This window comes from Coffea eugenioides, chromosome 7, assembly GCF_003713205.1.
Source record: "Coffea eugenioides isolate CCC68of chromosome 7, Ceug_1.0, whole genome shotgun sequence".
Taxonomy (NCBI): Eukaryota; Viridiplantae; Streptophyta; class Magnoliopsida; order Gentianales; family Rubiaceae; genus Coffea; species Coffea eugenioides.
Window position 1 is genome coordinate 8,968,592 of NC_040041.1, and position 15,804 is coordinate 8,984,395.

General features: G+C 39.3%; 1 protein-coding gene and 1 pseudogene across 1 annotated transcript; both read right to left on the reverse strand.

The window, feature by feature from the left end:
* Positions 1–2,224: 2,224 nt before the first annotated feature.
* Positions 2,225–4,671, reverse strand: LOC113777386 (8-hydroxygeraniol dehydrogenase-like). The gene is made up of 5 exons (XM_027322422.1): positions 4,472–4,671; positions 4,253–4,366; positions 3,146–3,659; positions 2,860–3,013; positions 2,225–2,758 (listed from the first exon to the last, which is right to left on the reverse strand). Exons 1-5 carry the CDS (start codon positions 4,558–4,560, stop codon positions 2,556–2,558), a joined length of 1,074 nt encoding a protein of 357 aa, XP_027178223.1. The 5' UTR covers positions 4,561–4,671; the 3' UTR covers positions 2,225–2,555.
* A 3,581-nt stretch (positions 4,672–8,252) lies between these two features.
* Positions 8,253–15,804, reverse strand: part of LOC113777387 — a 44,360-nt pseudogene continuing 36,808 nt past the window's right edge.

Here is a 15,804-nt window from a genome sequence, read left to right on the forward strand (position 1 = left end):
TTCTTCACCCTGAAAAGATTAAGGGGACTGTTATTTCTTTTCGGTCTAAGAAAGCAGCGGTAGAGCGGCAGCAGATTTGAGGAGGGTTTTGGGTTTTAGGACAAGAAGATGGCGAGGGTGGCTTGCATGGCGAATATTTATGGTTGAATTTTGTGCTTAAAATATAAAATATGCTTTGAGCAAGTGAATATGGGTGACGTGATAGGTGAAGTAAGAGAGCAAATCCACGTCATAGCTTACCTTTCATGTTTTGCCACGTGGATATTCAAAATTTTCTTGGGGCTGCGTGAACTGTGCAGTCAACTGAACAGAAACCTCTTTTTAATTGAAACCAGGGATAATTTCGGAAACCTCCCCTGAGGTTTCTGACAATTGCACTAGCCTCCCATGAAATTTGTAAAATTACACAAATCTCCCTTGAGGTTAAGGTTTTGATAACAAAGTTAGTCCAATTAGAAAAAAGTAACATTAAAAAAGTACTTTAAAGAGAAAGATGAAACTTTTATTCCATAAATATCCCTTACGCATTTATATAAGTCGTATTAGTAAAAGAATAAAAATAATAAAAGTTAGAAACAATTAATACATATATTTAATCACTCAAAAAGTTCACATTTAATAAATTAGACAATATAAATAAACAACAAAACTACACCAATGATTATGAGATTCAGCAAAATAGATTAGTCATCTCTTTTAACATAATGTTTGTTATAAATCTCATGATTTTGAACAAAAAAATTTTCAGAATTTTTATTTATTTTCCTTCCTTTTAATTTTCTTTGAAACTCTTAAAACTGTGATAATTGTAAAGTAATTTAATGGAAATAAAAGAGACAATTGTAGAGTAATTTCATGGAAATAAGGGAAAAAGGGCAAATTTTGAAAATTTTTCTATTCAAAATCACAAGAATTATAATAAACATCATATTAAAAGAGATGACTAGTCTATTTTGTTAAATCTTATAATCATTAGTGTAGTTTTGTTATTTATTTATGTTGTCTAATTTATTAAATATGAACGTTTTGAATGGTTAAATATGTGTATTAATTATTTTCATTTTTATTTACTAATACTATTTATATAGATGCATAAAGGGTATTTACGAAATAAAAGTTTCATCTCTTTCATTAAAATACTTTTTTAATGTTACTTTTTATAATTGGACTAACTTTGTTATGAAAATCTTAACCTCAAGGAGGTTTGTTTAATTTTACAAACTTCAGGGGAGATGAGTGAAATTGTTAGAAACCTCAGGAGAGGTTTTTGAAATTATCCCAAAAACACGGTCTCAATGTTTAGAGAAAGCCCTTTTTAACTTATTGAAAAAAAAATACTTTATCTAATAGAGTTTTTAATAAAAACACTTATTAAGTACTTAAGTGCTTTTAATTCGTTAAGTATATTATTTAAATACATATTTCAATAAGTACTTATGGTATTAGATAATATATAATTTGAAAATTTTTAAAATATATTTATCTCTTTATTTAGTTCATAATATAGCATAAAGTGATTAAATTAATATTTTATTTTTTCCAAACACAAAAGTTATTCTAAAAACACTAAATTTGAACTTTTGCTAAAAATACTTTTAATACAAAAAGTTTCACTCCTAATTTTATAGAATAATGTTCACCTTAAAAATACTTTTAGCATCTAAAAGTGCTATTTTATTAAAATCACTGCAACGCCAAACAGGCCTTTAGAATTATGCATTCGTCAACATTAATTACAAATTTATTACCTTTTCTTCTCGTACGAAAATACTCACTTAAGAAGTTACAACCATATATGACAAGAGAGTTTTTCTTGAAAATTAAAAACGAAATGGCTGTACATCATATCAATATCTACTGTAAGTATTCCAGCAAGAATTATCTTTAGACAAGTCACAATCATTGTTTTATGGGCTCAAGAACAGACTCTATTGACAAGGGGAAGTACAAGCGAATATTTATTTGGAAGATAAGGACAGTAGAGATGAGGGCAAGTATGAGCGGATACATGGATTAGGATCGAATATAATTCCGTTCTGTGCGATTATTTCTTATTGTTGTACATGTTTAAATTCTTTTATGTATAAATACATCAAAATATTGTATTGAACATAAGTCAAATATTTTATTCATATACACGATTTTACTTTTATTTCAAATACAATAATATAATTTAATTATATACTAAATAATATAAAAAGTACAACCAGACCAAATCGTATCAAATTTCAACTGCCCTCTCCCGATATTTATTTGGAAGATAGGAATGTTAAAGGGCGATACAAGTAATAATAATCGACTAACTTCAAAGTAATAGCATCTCCGTGACAGGGACGGCCGTTACATTGAAAGACGGCAACAAGTTCCAAGGCTGTTACAATTGAGACTCGTATCAAGTATCAAACTAAAACTACTACTCACTACAGATGGTAATATATTTCATTAATAGTAAAAATCCAATCCCATAACAGCTGGACAAAAATTCTAATAGGGAAAGGATATTTTTAGGTCTTTTCTTGTATAAGCTACATTTTCGAGAGCATGGGCTGCACGATTTAATCAGATTTCAATGTGTTTCCAATGTCAATCACGAATCGGTACTTGACATCAGCTTTCAACAGGCGCTCCATTGCGGTGTTGACATAGTCCACCGGGACGATCTCCACATCTGGTAAGACATTGTGCTTTGCGGCAAAATCGATCATTTCTTGAGTTTCCTTTAAGCCACCGATGGCACTCCCAGACATGGTCTTCCTGCCTGTAAATTCATCAAGTTTGCAAGTTAGGCACAGGTAGTACGACCAGAAAATGCTAGGCCAACAAAAAGGGGAAAAACAAAGGGAGAAATGCAATGCTTACCCGCTATAAGGGGAAATGTGCCAAATTCAAGTGGTTTTTCGGGTACCCCAACCATGACAATCTTCCCATGAGGCTTCAACAAATTGATCAATGGGACAATGGGGTGAACAGCAGAAACAGTATCTATAATACCATCCATGGTACCTGCCGCAGCCTGCTCATTCAATTAAACAGACCAATTACAATTTGAATCAGTAAACATTGTTTTGTTGCAACTAGCAAAACCTACAATATCAATCGGTGACTAATCTCGGAACCAAGACAACTCCAATAGAACATTAATTACCTGCAGCTGCTCAGGATCACGGCTGTTTAAGAAACCATCTGCACCAAGTTTTCCTATGGCTTCCTGCCTTTTACCCTCGGAGGTACTGATCACAGTCACCTTTGCACCAAAAGCCTTCGCGAATTTCACGCCAACATGCCCAAGCCCGCCCAAGCCAACAATACCGACATGTACGCCAGGTTTGTCAAGTCCAAAATATCTCAAGGGGCTATAAGTAGTGATCCCAGCACATAGGAGGGGTGCACCGATATCCATCGGCAGATTCTCCGGCCAGCGAACAACAAAGTGCTCATCAGCTACCATGATATTAGAATAGCCTCCTTGGGTGAGTGTTCCATCCGTGTCAATGGCGCTGTATGTTAGTATCTGTTTCGGGCAGTAGTTCTCAAGATCTTGGGAACACATATCACAGCCGCGACATGATCCTACTAGGCAACCGACACCAACCTTGTCCCCAACCTTGACTTTCTCGACCTTACTACCAACTTCAGTTGCTACACCCACAATTTCATGCCTGTATTGATGAATTGTAGTTGTCAGCACCTTGCCAATTGTTAAAACAAAACTAAAAGGATCCTTACTTATTCTTCACGAATCATGGCTGAAAGAAAAGCGATAACAATCCAACTTCTTCAATATTTGTTTTATCTCCCAAAAAGTTGGTGTTTTGAATCATCAATCTACGTCGTATAAGAACAAGCGAAATATTCCTCCTCCTTTTTTTTCATTATTTTGTCAGTATGATTAACATTGTTATTGTCTTTAACAAGGAGGGAAATCTTATTTGTCTTAATGTCCGCTTAATCCAAATCTATCCATACAACACCATTAAATCAAGAAATCATAATTAATTTGTCATACTAGAACTTCAAACTTGGTCATATAAAATACAAAAGTACTATCAATCCAACGAAACAGTTACTGCTAACATTTCCAGTTTTCCATCCTTCTTTACACACCAGGCGTAAAATTACCCTGAAGTGCGTCGATTTCAAAGTAATCTTTTGCATTTGAACAAAATTAGCATAATTTTGCTAGCCAAGTTTTCAAAAAAATTAAAAAGTACGACGAGCTGATCAAGCTTGGGATTCATAAATTCTTACTTACCCTGGTACCATGGGGTACTGAGAGAAGCCCCATTCATTCTTGCAGAAATGAAGATCCGAATGACAGATCCCACAATACAACACTTTGAATTGAATATCATGCTCACCAGTAGCCCTGCAAAATCACAAAAACAACAACAATTTCATAATCCCACCAACCCACCCAAAAAAAGGAAAAACAACCATCAAACCAGTTAAAAATGTAAATGCGTGACTATACCTTCTTGAAAACTTAAATGGAGAGAGCACTCCAGATGGGTCTCTAGTAGCCCATCCAACAGCCTTCACTGGATGCTCTGTTTTTGCCATTTCTTCACTTCAGAATTAACGGGGCTGAGCCTTTTTTACTGGTTCGAAAAAGGAAGCGAGGAAAGCAGCAATAGACGGTAGGCTCGCAGCCAGTAATACACTAATACTAGAGAAAGGAGTGACGAGGTTCTTCGCTTAACGTGGTAATGGCCGCATGTATACATATAGGCGGAAGTTTGCGGCAGAGGGTGACGTAGCTGGTGAGGTAGGAGAGAGAGAATCTAACGTCAGAGCTTAGGTTTCATGATTTGACTCTTGAGTCGTGATTGTTCCAATTTTGTTGTATAAAATGGCATATAAACGATAATCAGCTGATGCAAAAAGCGTACACGGAACCACAGATGCGACTGGCGGCTTCACATGAATCACATCTCCAGTTTTCTAACTTCTTCCCGATTCTCAAATGACAGCTTAATTTGCCATAGCAATTCGGTAAATTCTGTTCCGTTATTACATTTGCTACCTTATATGATGCACAATCACGTTATATTGTTGTTTTATGAAAAAAGTTAGTATATATATAATTAAAATATTCCACATTCAGTTAATACAATAATATAATAAAATTATAAACCAAATAGTAAAGCGAACAGACAACCAAATGAATCGAACATAACACCGTCTACTCCCAAGCCTAATTTTAAGAACGAAGTTGGGTATGTTTGGTTGTCAAGTTCAGCCGAAATTTTTTTTTTTTTTCGAAATTTATTTTGATTGCATTACAAACACAATTTTTGAATACATTGTTATCTCACATACATTATATCACAAAAAGTGCTATAATATTATTTTAGATAATCTTTTCCAAATAATCTCCTATCCAAATGGACACATTATATATCTATTTTTTAGTTGAATTAATGCTTTTTACACTAGAAATGTATCACACAATGTTTGTACTTACAAGACTATATACATGTCGCATGTAAGATGAATTATTATGAATTCAAATCTGCTGGTGTATACATGATACCCATTAATGTAGTATATATTATCAATATAGCAAAGATTAATCTTTTTTTAATACAAAAAGAAAAAAATATTTCTTTAACCGATTCCTAAGGGATTGCTTTCACTGTGATGTTAGGAGCAGTGATTTCCTAACCGATTCGTAATAATCGTTTGATAAAGGGTTAAATGCAAAAAATCCCTATAAACTATTTACCCAGTTACAGTTTATCCCCTAAACTATAATAATAGGCATTTTGCCCTCTTGAATGATATGCTTGAAAAAATTTACCCCTTTTAATGTATCCTATTTGTTAATTTTCTTTTTAAATTCTTCCTTTTTTTCTTTAAACAATTGTTTAAATAAGTAGACTAGATTAGTCAAAATTTGTTTATTTCTTAATTTCGTAGGTCAATATTTTATACAAAAAAAATGTATGTGAGTAAAAGATTTTTTTCCCAAATGTTGAATTCAATGTCATTTAAGAAATTTAACTTTTCAAATATATAATAACAAAATAGAGAAATTGATTAATCAATTATTAGTAGTATCAATAACAAAAAAAAAATAAACTACTATTGTTGTTCATTCTTAGGCAACAATTGTTGGAAAACATAAACGATATCGAATCCCTTAGGAATAAACTACTACTCGTATGGAAAACATAAACGATATCGAAATCCTAGGCAAAACATGCCTATCTCCTACCACGTGGACACGCAAGATAAAATATATCGTCAAAATGGATTAGCACTTGATATTTTTGTTTTCTCTTGCTTTTGCTGTCTTCATCATGGTCATCAACTTATGATTAGTAGTAGAACGGATGATTTCTCTCTACCAAATTTCGGGAGACTAGCGAAATCGCACCAATACTTAATCGTTTATTGCTTCGAAACGTAAATGACCCTCTTCTTACGTGTTAACGTTAATTAAACAAGTACCGATAAACTAATACATGGCTCTCCTCCACAAGAAAAAGAGTCAGCTGTTCTCGGACGGCTCTACTTTGTCAAGGGCAAAGCGTTGGGGTGGGAATTGGAAGAGTTGTTAAGATCCCAAAAGTGGCTCCTCGATGCCGAGCAAAAATTCTTCAACTTGTAAACAAACTAACATTGGGCAAATGATCACAAGGAATTGTCCGGTTTGGGAGTGTGACAGGTGACAACGATTTGTGATTGAAGTGTGTTGAAGAACCTTTTGACGATGAATATGTGGTGCAAAGTCGTGTCGTCTGTCTATAGAAGGAAGAACAACGGGGATGAGGACAACACATCGCCATGCTCTGTTCTGGTTACAAATAGGACTGTGAACGCGACACTGCTAGCTCGAGTTCGGTTCGATCGATTCAAAAAAAAAAGTCAGATGAACGCGATCTTTCATTGAGCCTGTCTGAATTTAGATCTAAAAAATAGACTTAAATTAAATATGAATTGAGTTTGGGTCTCATTAGATTCAAACTCGATATAAGCCCGACCATTTAATTACCTATATATACAATATTTAGATTTTGATATTATATTACTAAATACTAAATATATACAAATTACAAAATATAAAATTACATATGAAGACTCTTTTATTATCTTTTTTGAGAGTCAATATTAATAATGCATGACTGAAACTAACTTTTCTTATTAGTTGAGTAAATTTTTGTATTGACCTAACATTGGTTGACTTTTTTTTTTTTTGTCTAGAAATACAAATCATCAAAGCATGCTTAAATTCAAGTCACAAAACTATGAAGAAGTTTCAACCTTTGAAAATGTATTGGTTTATGACTGCATGTTTTATTACTATTTTTTAAATGTTTTGAACGAATTAGATATAAATATTGTTGAAAAATTTTTGGTTTATGTACTTTTTAAGAGCTATTACTTGTTCATGTTTAGTTTTAATATTGTAATCATGTGAATATTAAATTAGTTTTATGACTTAATAAATAGTAATTATATTGAGAAAATTGAGGAGTAATAAGTGAGTTTGGGTTAAGTCCAAATAAGGCACAAAACTCGAATATTTTGTGAGTTGAGTATAATCTTCTCATTTATTAACCTGAAATTCATGACCCGAAATTCGAAAGTGTTCCAAATTAAATGAGTTGAATATGAATTTATGAAAATCCGACTCATATGGCCCGATTAACAGACCTAGTTACAAACTTTCAGCTGCCACAAATTTAATTTGGACTACTAATTCGAGAACAAGTGGCGGAGGTTGGCAGCCTACTCACCAAACTTTTTTTTTATTTTTTGTTGACACGACAATTTCTATTCTATTCTATACCTAATCTTCAATCTTGATATCTTGTTAGTTGGTTAGAATAAATGATGTACTGCTAAATATACTAGGATAACCATAAATGATAAAACTAGTTCTTCTACTGTTCTTCTAATTGTAGAGGAAGATTATTTGCTTGGTTTACACGAACTATGGAAACACGGCTTTTCAAACTTACACATTCCATTTTGCTATTGGAAGCACAACTAGTTATCTGTAATAAATAAATAAATAAATTCTCAGACTGAGATGTGTAGCAATTGAATTGCAGATGCAGGCACAACTAGGCAGGAGTTTGCACAGTATTCCGTTATACTAAAATTTAAAGAAAATGAAATCTAAAAATGGAAATGTATAGGATTTTAGGCGTTCAAAATGTCCAAAAACTCGCTATACATACAGAGTCTCATTTATTCGCGAAACTATGAATATAATCCTGTTAAAAACTAGTTTCTAGAAGTCCTCAAGCAGCTTTCATGGTTTTCTCAACGTCAATCACGAATCTGTACTTAACATCAGCTTTTTCAAGGCGCTCAATCGCAGTGTCCACATAATCAATTGGGATGATCTCTACCTCTGGTATTACTCCGTGCTTGGCTGCAAAATCTATCATCTCTTGTGTCTCCTTTAGCCCGCCAATGCTACTGCCTCCTATCAGCTTCCTCCCTATTTTTATAAAAGAAATACCCAATTATTATTTTGTTGTACATTTACATAAGAAATTCTGACAATGCACTGTAATTCAACTCTTGTGTCTATATCACTTTTGATTTCATGGTTGATGTCTACTTAATTATGTGAAAAAAAAAGGTATCGAAAGGAAGTAATACTAGACAATTGCCTTGAAGCAGGGGAGATGCCGGCACTTTGAGTGGCTTTTCTGGCACACCAACCATGATAAGCTTCCCGTGAGGCTTGATCATATCGAGCAATGGCACAAGAGGGCGAACTGCAGAGACCGATTCAAGAATGCCATCCAAAGTAGCACGCGTTGACTATGTTTTCTCGTGCATATTCAGGAAGAGAAACATTAGTTCCCGGTTGCAGATGCTAAGTGAAGAGGTGATTTTTGACCGGCTGGAGTGACCCGAGAGTTGGAAGTGTCTCGGCTTGGAAAGGTCACAGCGGCAAAGTCACCTGCTTAAGTTATAAGAGGGGCTGAATCCCCCGATATAACTCCGAAACTTAAGTTAGTTCGGGATTAGAGAAGTGATATAACAGTTGAGAAAATCAGTGTCTGTTGCTTTACCAGGAAAATGGTCCTTCCTCTTCTCAGTAGAAACATTGGGTATTTATAAGAGATGGACAGGAGAGAGGGATTACCGGTATAGGTCCCTAGAGATCCGATATGGTCAGCGTATCAAGTTGATTTGATATTTCTGCGAAAAGGCGCGCCGGAACAGTTGCAATAGTCAGGCGGTGCATGCGTCAGAGCAGCTTTCCGTCAGGTGTCAGATGTGTCAGAGGTCACATCCCACCTTTCTCCGGTTATCAGGCACTTAGACGTCACTTCGGCTCTATGACGGGAGGTCCTAGCCGAGGTGACAAATGGGTCGACATCACCTCGCCAAGTAGATTGCCGAGGCGGCACTTCCAGAAGTACCACAAGCCGAGACCCAGACTATCCGAGCCGGAACGATCATTCTCACTAAGCCCCCCAAGCTTCGGGAAGGGCGAGATCGTTGTTTCCCGAGGTCGTTACTTCCCGAGACTGACTAGTGAGTGGAACACGAAACACAGCTGGAACACGTCATAACCGCGTGGATGGGTCTGGGGAAAAAGCGAAATGACGGCTGTTAGCTTTAATGGCAGGTTCATGAATAAGCGCGAAATCAGCAGGCAGGGGAACAGTCTTTTCATTAATGAGGAGAGAGAACGCGCCCTCGAGAATCCCAAATGTACCGCCTCTTCATCTTTCCCCTGTAAGCCTATAAATAGGAGTCCTTTTTTACCGTTTCACTTTTTACCAGAAATCTAAAATCACCCCAGAGTTTCGTTTCCGTTTGTCTTTCCACTTCGGCCATTTTCTAAACCGCATCTTCTGAGCAAGTACTTTCTTTAATAATGGTTAGGACAGCTCGCACACACAAAGAGACAGTGAGGCCCGACTTTACCGCGGCAGAGAGGTCCGACCCCTCCGAGGAGAGGATTGCTTCCGAACCGAGGGAAGAGGGTGCCGGAGCGTCCCACCAGACCGGGTCACTCCAAGAGCAGGACGAAGAGATAGAGGTCGAATCTGAGGTCCTTTATAACGACGATCTCGGTGACGAGGTTTCCAGGGATGAGGGTGTGCAGGAGCTGGCCACCCTTCCGGATCTATCAGTACTCAACTACGGCCAAATGCCAACCTTTAGCAGTATCATGAGTCAAACTCTGGTAGCCGAGGTGGTTCGCCGGTATCCCTGGAGGAGGAACTACAGCCTCTATCCGCCTCGACCAGATCAATCAGTCGCACTACCACCAAGGGGTAGGGTGGCTATTTATGTGGATCAACTGGAGGCCGGGCTCAGAATGCCCACCACAAGATTCCTCCGAGACTGCTTGAGGTATTGGGGGGTGAGAATCACTCAACTCACCCCTAACGCCATTCGCGTCCTCGTCGGTTTTCAACTGCTCTGCCGACATCAGGAAATATACCCCACTGTCAACCTCTTCCGCCGGTGCTACTCGCTCAAAAACAGTGGGAGCGAAAAGGGTTGATTTTACTTCGAGAACAAGATCCCGAAGTTGGTGGTAGATGCCTAAAGGAGTGGAAGGGAAACTTTATCTTCGTTCCAGTTGAGGATTTCCCCAAAGGATTCTGGTGAAGGCCTCCCACCCCGGTCAAAGAGACGTCGCCGGGCAAACTGGAGGAGGGCAACTTCAAGAAGCTGACGGGGTCGGGCCTCAGGATCAACTGCTGGGATTTTCCCGAGGCAGTTCTTGTTGACGGCGGAATCAGCCGAACTTTGATCAGCTCGGATCACCCCGTCTTCTTCTCCTCTAGGCTTCAGAAACCTTGTACTTTTAAATTCCCTACTTTGTTTATTTTTCCTAGATTCTAACTAACTCTCCTTTCGTACTTTGCAGTGACGAGAGTTTCTGACTTGATAACCTCCGGAACGGCAGCCGAGGTGGCTAAAAGACCAAAGAAACGCAAGGACACTGCCGAGCTCTCCACCAAGCCGGCCAAGAAAGCTGCCGCGACAATGGCGAGCCGCGAACCTCCCGTGGTGATCGTAGGGGAAGGCTCACGAACCTCGGCCACTCCAGGGGGCTCCCGAGCCTCAACCATTCCAGTGGGGTTCCCCATTCGGGGAGTAACAATAGCCTCTCCACCCCGGGGCCAGGAGGTAACATTTTTTCCAAATCACCCCGTCACGAGGTTTTCGTTGTTCAATCTCCACCACGTGCCTGCTCAAGAGGTCGGGGAGGACAAGAGGCACTCCGGATCACAGTGGTGCCTGGAGTGGAACATCAACGTCAACGACCGCTGTAAAAATCCCCTGGTCGCACAGGAGTTTCTCGTGCATTCAGTGCTGCGGCGGGACAACACTTATGCCAGGAAGCTCACCCCTGGCGAGCTGATGCAAAGTGCCTCAGTCTCCTGGGCATCCACCACGGTCTTTTTCGCTGAGATGATTCAGCGTTATGGGAATATGATGGAGACCTATGAGCCGCCCTCCGAGCTTCAGAAGAAAATTGCTGAGCTAGAAGAAAGACTAAGAGCCGCCGAGCTGGAGTGAGATAAGGCTGAGGCGGCCAAAAATCGGGCCGAGGTAACAAAGAACTCTTTGATAACGGCCCTTGCTGAAGAAAAAGAAAGAAGGGCCCAAGAGGAGCAGTCATCCAAAAAAGCGATAGAGATGGCCGGGATGTCGGCCTTGGAAGCCTTCGGCAAGTCGGAATCTTTCGCCCGCGACCTTAGCGAACTGACGCTGCCGAGGTTCATGTTTGGTTACACCTGGCGGTAAACGACGCGGCGCCCTTCCTTTCTTCTGAACAGCTGGAGTCTCTCCAAGATGCGCCGAACTACAATGAGGATGCCAAAGAGCTGTGTGACCGCATGGTCGAAGGCATCCAGGCCGGAAGAGACCTAACCGAGGTCCGGGTAGAGTTCAACAAGTGGCTTCAATAGTTTGACTTAGATGGCGATGGCCTCGAAGGGGACAAGAGCGGGGGAGAGGCTGAAGGACAGCAAGACGCGAGGTGAGGGGAGAGACCATGGGAGAACAAGGCACCGGGGCAGGGAATGCTTAGAAGCATTCCTTTTTGTACCTGAGGGCCGAGGTCGTGGATGCTTAGGAGCATTCCAGATCTCGGTCTTCTACTTTGTACTTCAATACAAATGACTTCGTATTTTTGCCTTCTTTTTAATTGAACTCGGCTTTCGATTTTCCTTTTTATTGCTGCTTTGTCCCCTTATTTTTCACTTGAAATAAAATGAAACTAAGTGATAAATAATCCAAGAACTGAAAATTAGAAGCACGTACCCCTCAAGGGTAATACAATTTGAGGTTTTCAGCATGCCAAGTTCGAGGCACCCGAGAACCATCCCGATATGCTAATTTACAGTATCCATTTTGGTTGGACTCGACAACATGGTAGGTCCCTCCCACTTAGGGCTAAGTTTCCCCTGAGGTTCAGCTCGGCTGACCGAATTCTTCCGGAACACAAGGTCTCCCGGTTTGAATCGCAGGCGTCTGACCCGAGCATTATAGTAGCCAGTTAGGATATTTTTATAAAGTGCGACTTTGGCTGCTGCCATATCATGCTTCTTTTCGAAGAGATCGAGGTCAACTCGTCGTTCTTCTTTATTACTTTCGGCAGTATATGCTGCCATTCTTGGGCTCGGAGTGATGAACTCGGCTGGGACGACAGTTTCGGACCCATAAATTAGAGAGAACGGGGTCTCCTGGGTTGCTGAAACACGCTGGAGAGTTCCTCCATCCATGATGATCCATCTCGATATAGCCTGGTTTTGAGGCCATGAAAGAGAGTGCGGTTGAAGTTTTCGGCTTGCCCATTGGTTTGGGGGTGTCCGACCGAAGTGAAATGCTGTTTGATCCCAAGGTTTTCGCACCACGCTTTGAAAGGATTATCAGCAAACTGCCTGCCGTTATCCGAGATGACCACCCAGGGTAGGTCGAAGCGACAAATCACGCTTTTCCAGAAGAATTTTTTAACCGCTGACCCAGTGATACTTCTCAGAGGCTAGGTCTTGACCCATTTGGTGAAATAATCTATCGCCACCACCACGTAGGCATAATTGCCTGGGACTCTGGAGAATGGACCGATTATGTCCGTCCCCCATTGTTTGAACGGCCATGACGAGGTGATGGGGATCATAAGGTTGGTCGGCTGGTGGTGCTCAGGGGTGTGGTGCTGGCAGGAGGGACAACTAAGGACTATGATCTGGGCATCTACCTTCATGGTGGGCCAGAAATACCCCAGCAACAAAGACTTTTTGACAAGCATCCTGTAGTCGACATGAGCACCACAAAGTCCCTCGTGTTTATCTTGGAGTATCCTTTCGCCTTTTTCTGGTGTACTACACCGCAGCCACAGGTCGAGGTAGGACCTCTTGTACAAGAGATTCTGTCGGAGGGCGTACCGAGCTGCTTTATGCTGAAACTTTCTCGATTCAACTCGGTCATCGGGTAGCTCCCTCCGACTGAGAAATCGAATCAAGGGCCCCATCCAGGTGTCCCCGGGGTAGACGGGGTACACGACTTCTCCTAGATATCTCGGTTCGGCTAAGACTTTCACAAGAACCGTCTTGTTCAAATCAGAAAACGAGGTAGAAGCAAGCCGAGATAGGGCGTCAGCCCGCTTGTTCTGCGACCGCGGTATCCTTTGGATTTCAAAAGACTCGAAGTGTGCCATCAGCTGATAGACCTTGGAAAGGTAGCGATGCATGACCTGTTTTCTGGCCTCATACTCACATAGTATCTGGCACACGACAAGTTGGGAGTCACTGTAGACCAAGATGTGCGCAACCCCGAGCTTACGGGCTAGCTGCAGTCAGACAATGACGGCCTCGTATTCGACCTCATTGTTCAAGGCAGCAAAATCAAATCTCAAGGCATATGAGCACACCTCTCCCTGGGGGTCTTCAAGGAGCAAACATGCCCCACTACCCTCACTGTCGAGCCTGTGCAATAATAAATACCTACTCGAGAAAAATAAATTTTCTGTGTATAGTAGTGAGTAGGGTCGAATCCACAGGGACTGGGAAAAATTTGATTCCTTTCAAGTTCGGGACACGGGGGATTTTTATCAGAAATAAACTAAAAATAATTAAACAATTTAACTAAAAATAATTAAATAATTTAACCAAAAATAAATAATTAATTAATACAATTGTAAATAGCAATTAAATAAATGATAAATAAATTCTAGCCAAGGATACAACTACGCAGACACAGTCCATTCATCCGATCATTGATGCAAAGAAGGTTCACTTAATTTTATTAACAGGTTAGTTATAGTCGCCGAAAAACTCTAACGACCAGCTTTTCCTTAATTTATTGATAACCAAGGTACGACCGTTGATTACCCTTAACCAGGAAATACTCCTAGGTACGACCGTAGGAATTAATTTCCTAATTGCATTAAAAACTAGAAAAGCCTAACCCAAATTAATAACACGCTACGAGGGTTATTTAAATCAGATTGCATGTCCCCCTAGTATGTGAAAATACTAGTTGTCACTAATATTAACCAACTAAACAATTACGGATTTAATTGATTAATTTGACAGGAGATTAATAAGTCAAATTGCACATCGGGCCCTTGATATCCAATTAACAAAATAATCCCATGGAAATTAAAATAGAAAACATGCAAATATTAACAAATTAAGGAACACGTAAAATTAATTAGATCTCACAGATATTTGGGACTGCGTCTTCGCGTTGATCTTTGACTAGAGGAGAAGATTAGCCACGCCTCATGATAAAATTCTCACGCAATTTAAATGGAATCAAATACATAAATAACTAACTAAGAATTTAGGAAGAAACAAGAGTCTCGCTAGACTCTTTTAAGAAAAGTTGCACACCACACAACAAGGAAGGAAGAACTCCTCCTCTGAAAACCAAAAACTACCTCTATCCTCCTACGGAGCTTCCTGGAGAGAAAACTAAAACTAGTCTAATGTCTTTTGAAGCTTGTTTCTCTAATTCTCCTCTGCACTAGTTTTCATAAGAGAACTAGTTACGTAGGAAGCAAATAGAAAAGCTACTTTCATCATCAAAGTCCACCTATGGCTAATGAGTACATCTCCCAAAAGAAGAACACATTTTCTAAATCAATGTTACGTGGTCCCCGCAGAATTGTCTCCTTTTGATTTCTTATTGTTAGTGGACTTGCCAGGACTTAATAATAGGAAGGCAGCTCTTCATCAGCAATTCCGTTGGTTTGCACAATTTGGGCTGATTGTGGAAAGTTTCTCACGTGTGGAGAAATCTTCTCAAGAAGGTCCCCTTTTAGCACTTTTCTGCTCCACTTTCTGAAATTATATCCAAATACCAAATATAAATATATATTGACAATTAAAGCAATATTTGGCAAGGATAAAGAGGAGAATTAACAATAAAATTACTAACAATTAACACCCTATCAATTCCCCCCACACTTAAATCATGCTTGTCCTCAAGCATGGGAACACTAAACTCAACAATGGCTAACTCTCATTTCATTTACTGCCAAGCTACGCTTATCCCAAAATCAAGTTTGAGTGGCTAAGTGTCAAGACATATTTCTCCCGGTTAGCTCCTGAAATCATAGACTCGTCCAATTCATGGCTAAGTCGTCTAAGAAATCAAAATATTAAACTAGCAAAAGTTAGCAATTGGGTCAACTGAAAATCAAAATCTCAACATTGAAGAACAAGGATCGGCAGGCCAACATGATCATAAACTTACTTATTATTTTTTTTATTTTTTTATGCTCAGTCCCAAGCTATTCAAGTCTTTTGACGTGAACCCTGACATTTTTAGATGAAAGAGCCCAGTTACTCAACTCTTCACAGC

Bases quoted from the DNA above. Each gene is read 5' to 3' on its own strand.
- LOC113777386 (XM_027322422.1), bottom strand. From the start codon at position 4,560: ATGGCAAAAACAGAGCATCCAGTGAAGGCTGTTGGATGGGCTACTAGA. The intron at 4,367-4,471 runs GTATAGTCACGC...GTGATTTTGCAG, and splicing joins CCATTTAAGTTTTCAAGAAG to GGCTACTGGTGAGCATGATA. The intron at 3,014-3,145 runs GTAATTAATGTT...TTGAATGAGCAG, and splicing joins GTGATCCTGAGCAGCTGCAG to GCTGCGGCAGGTACCATGGA.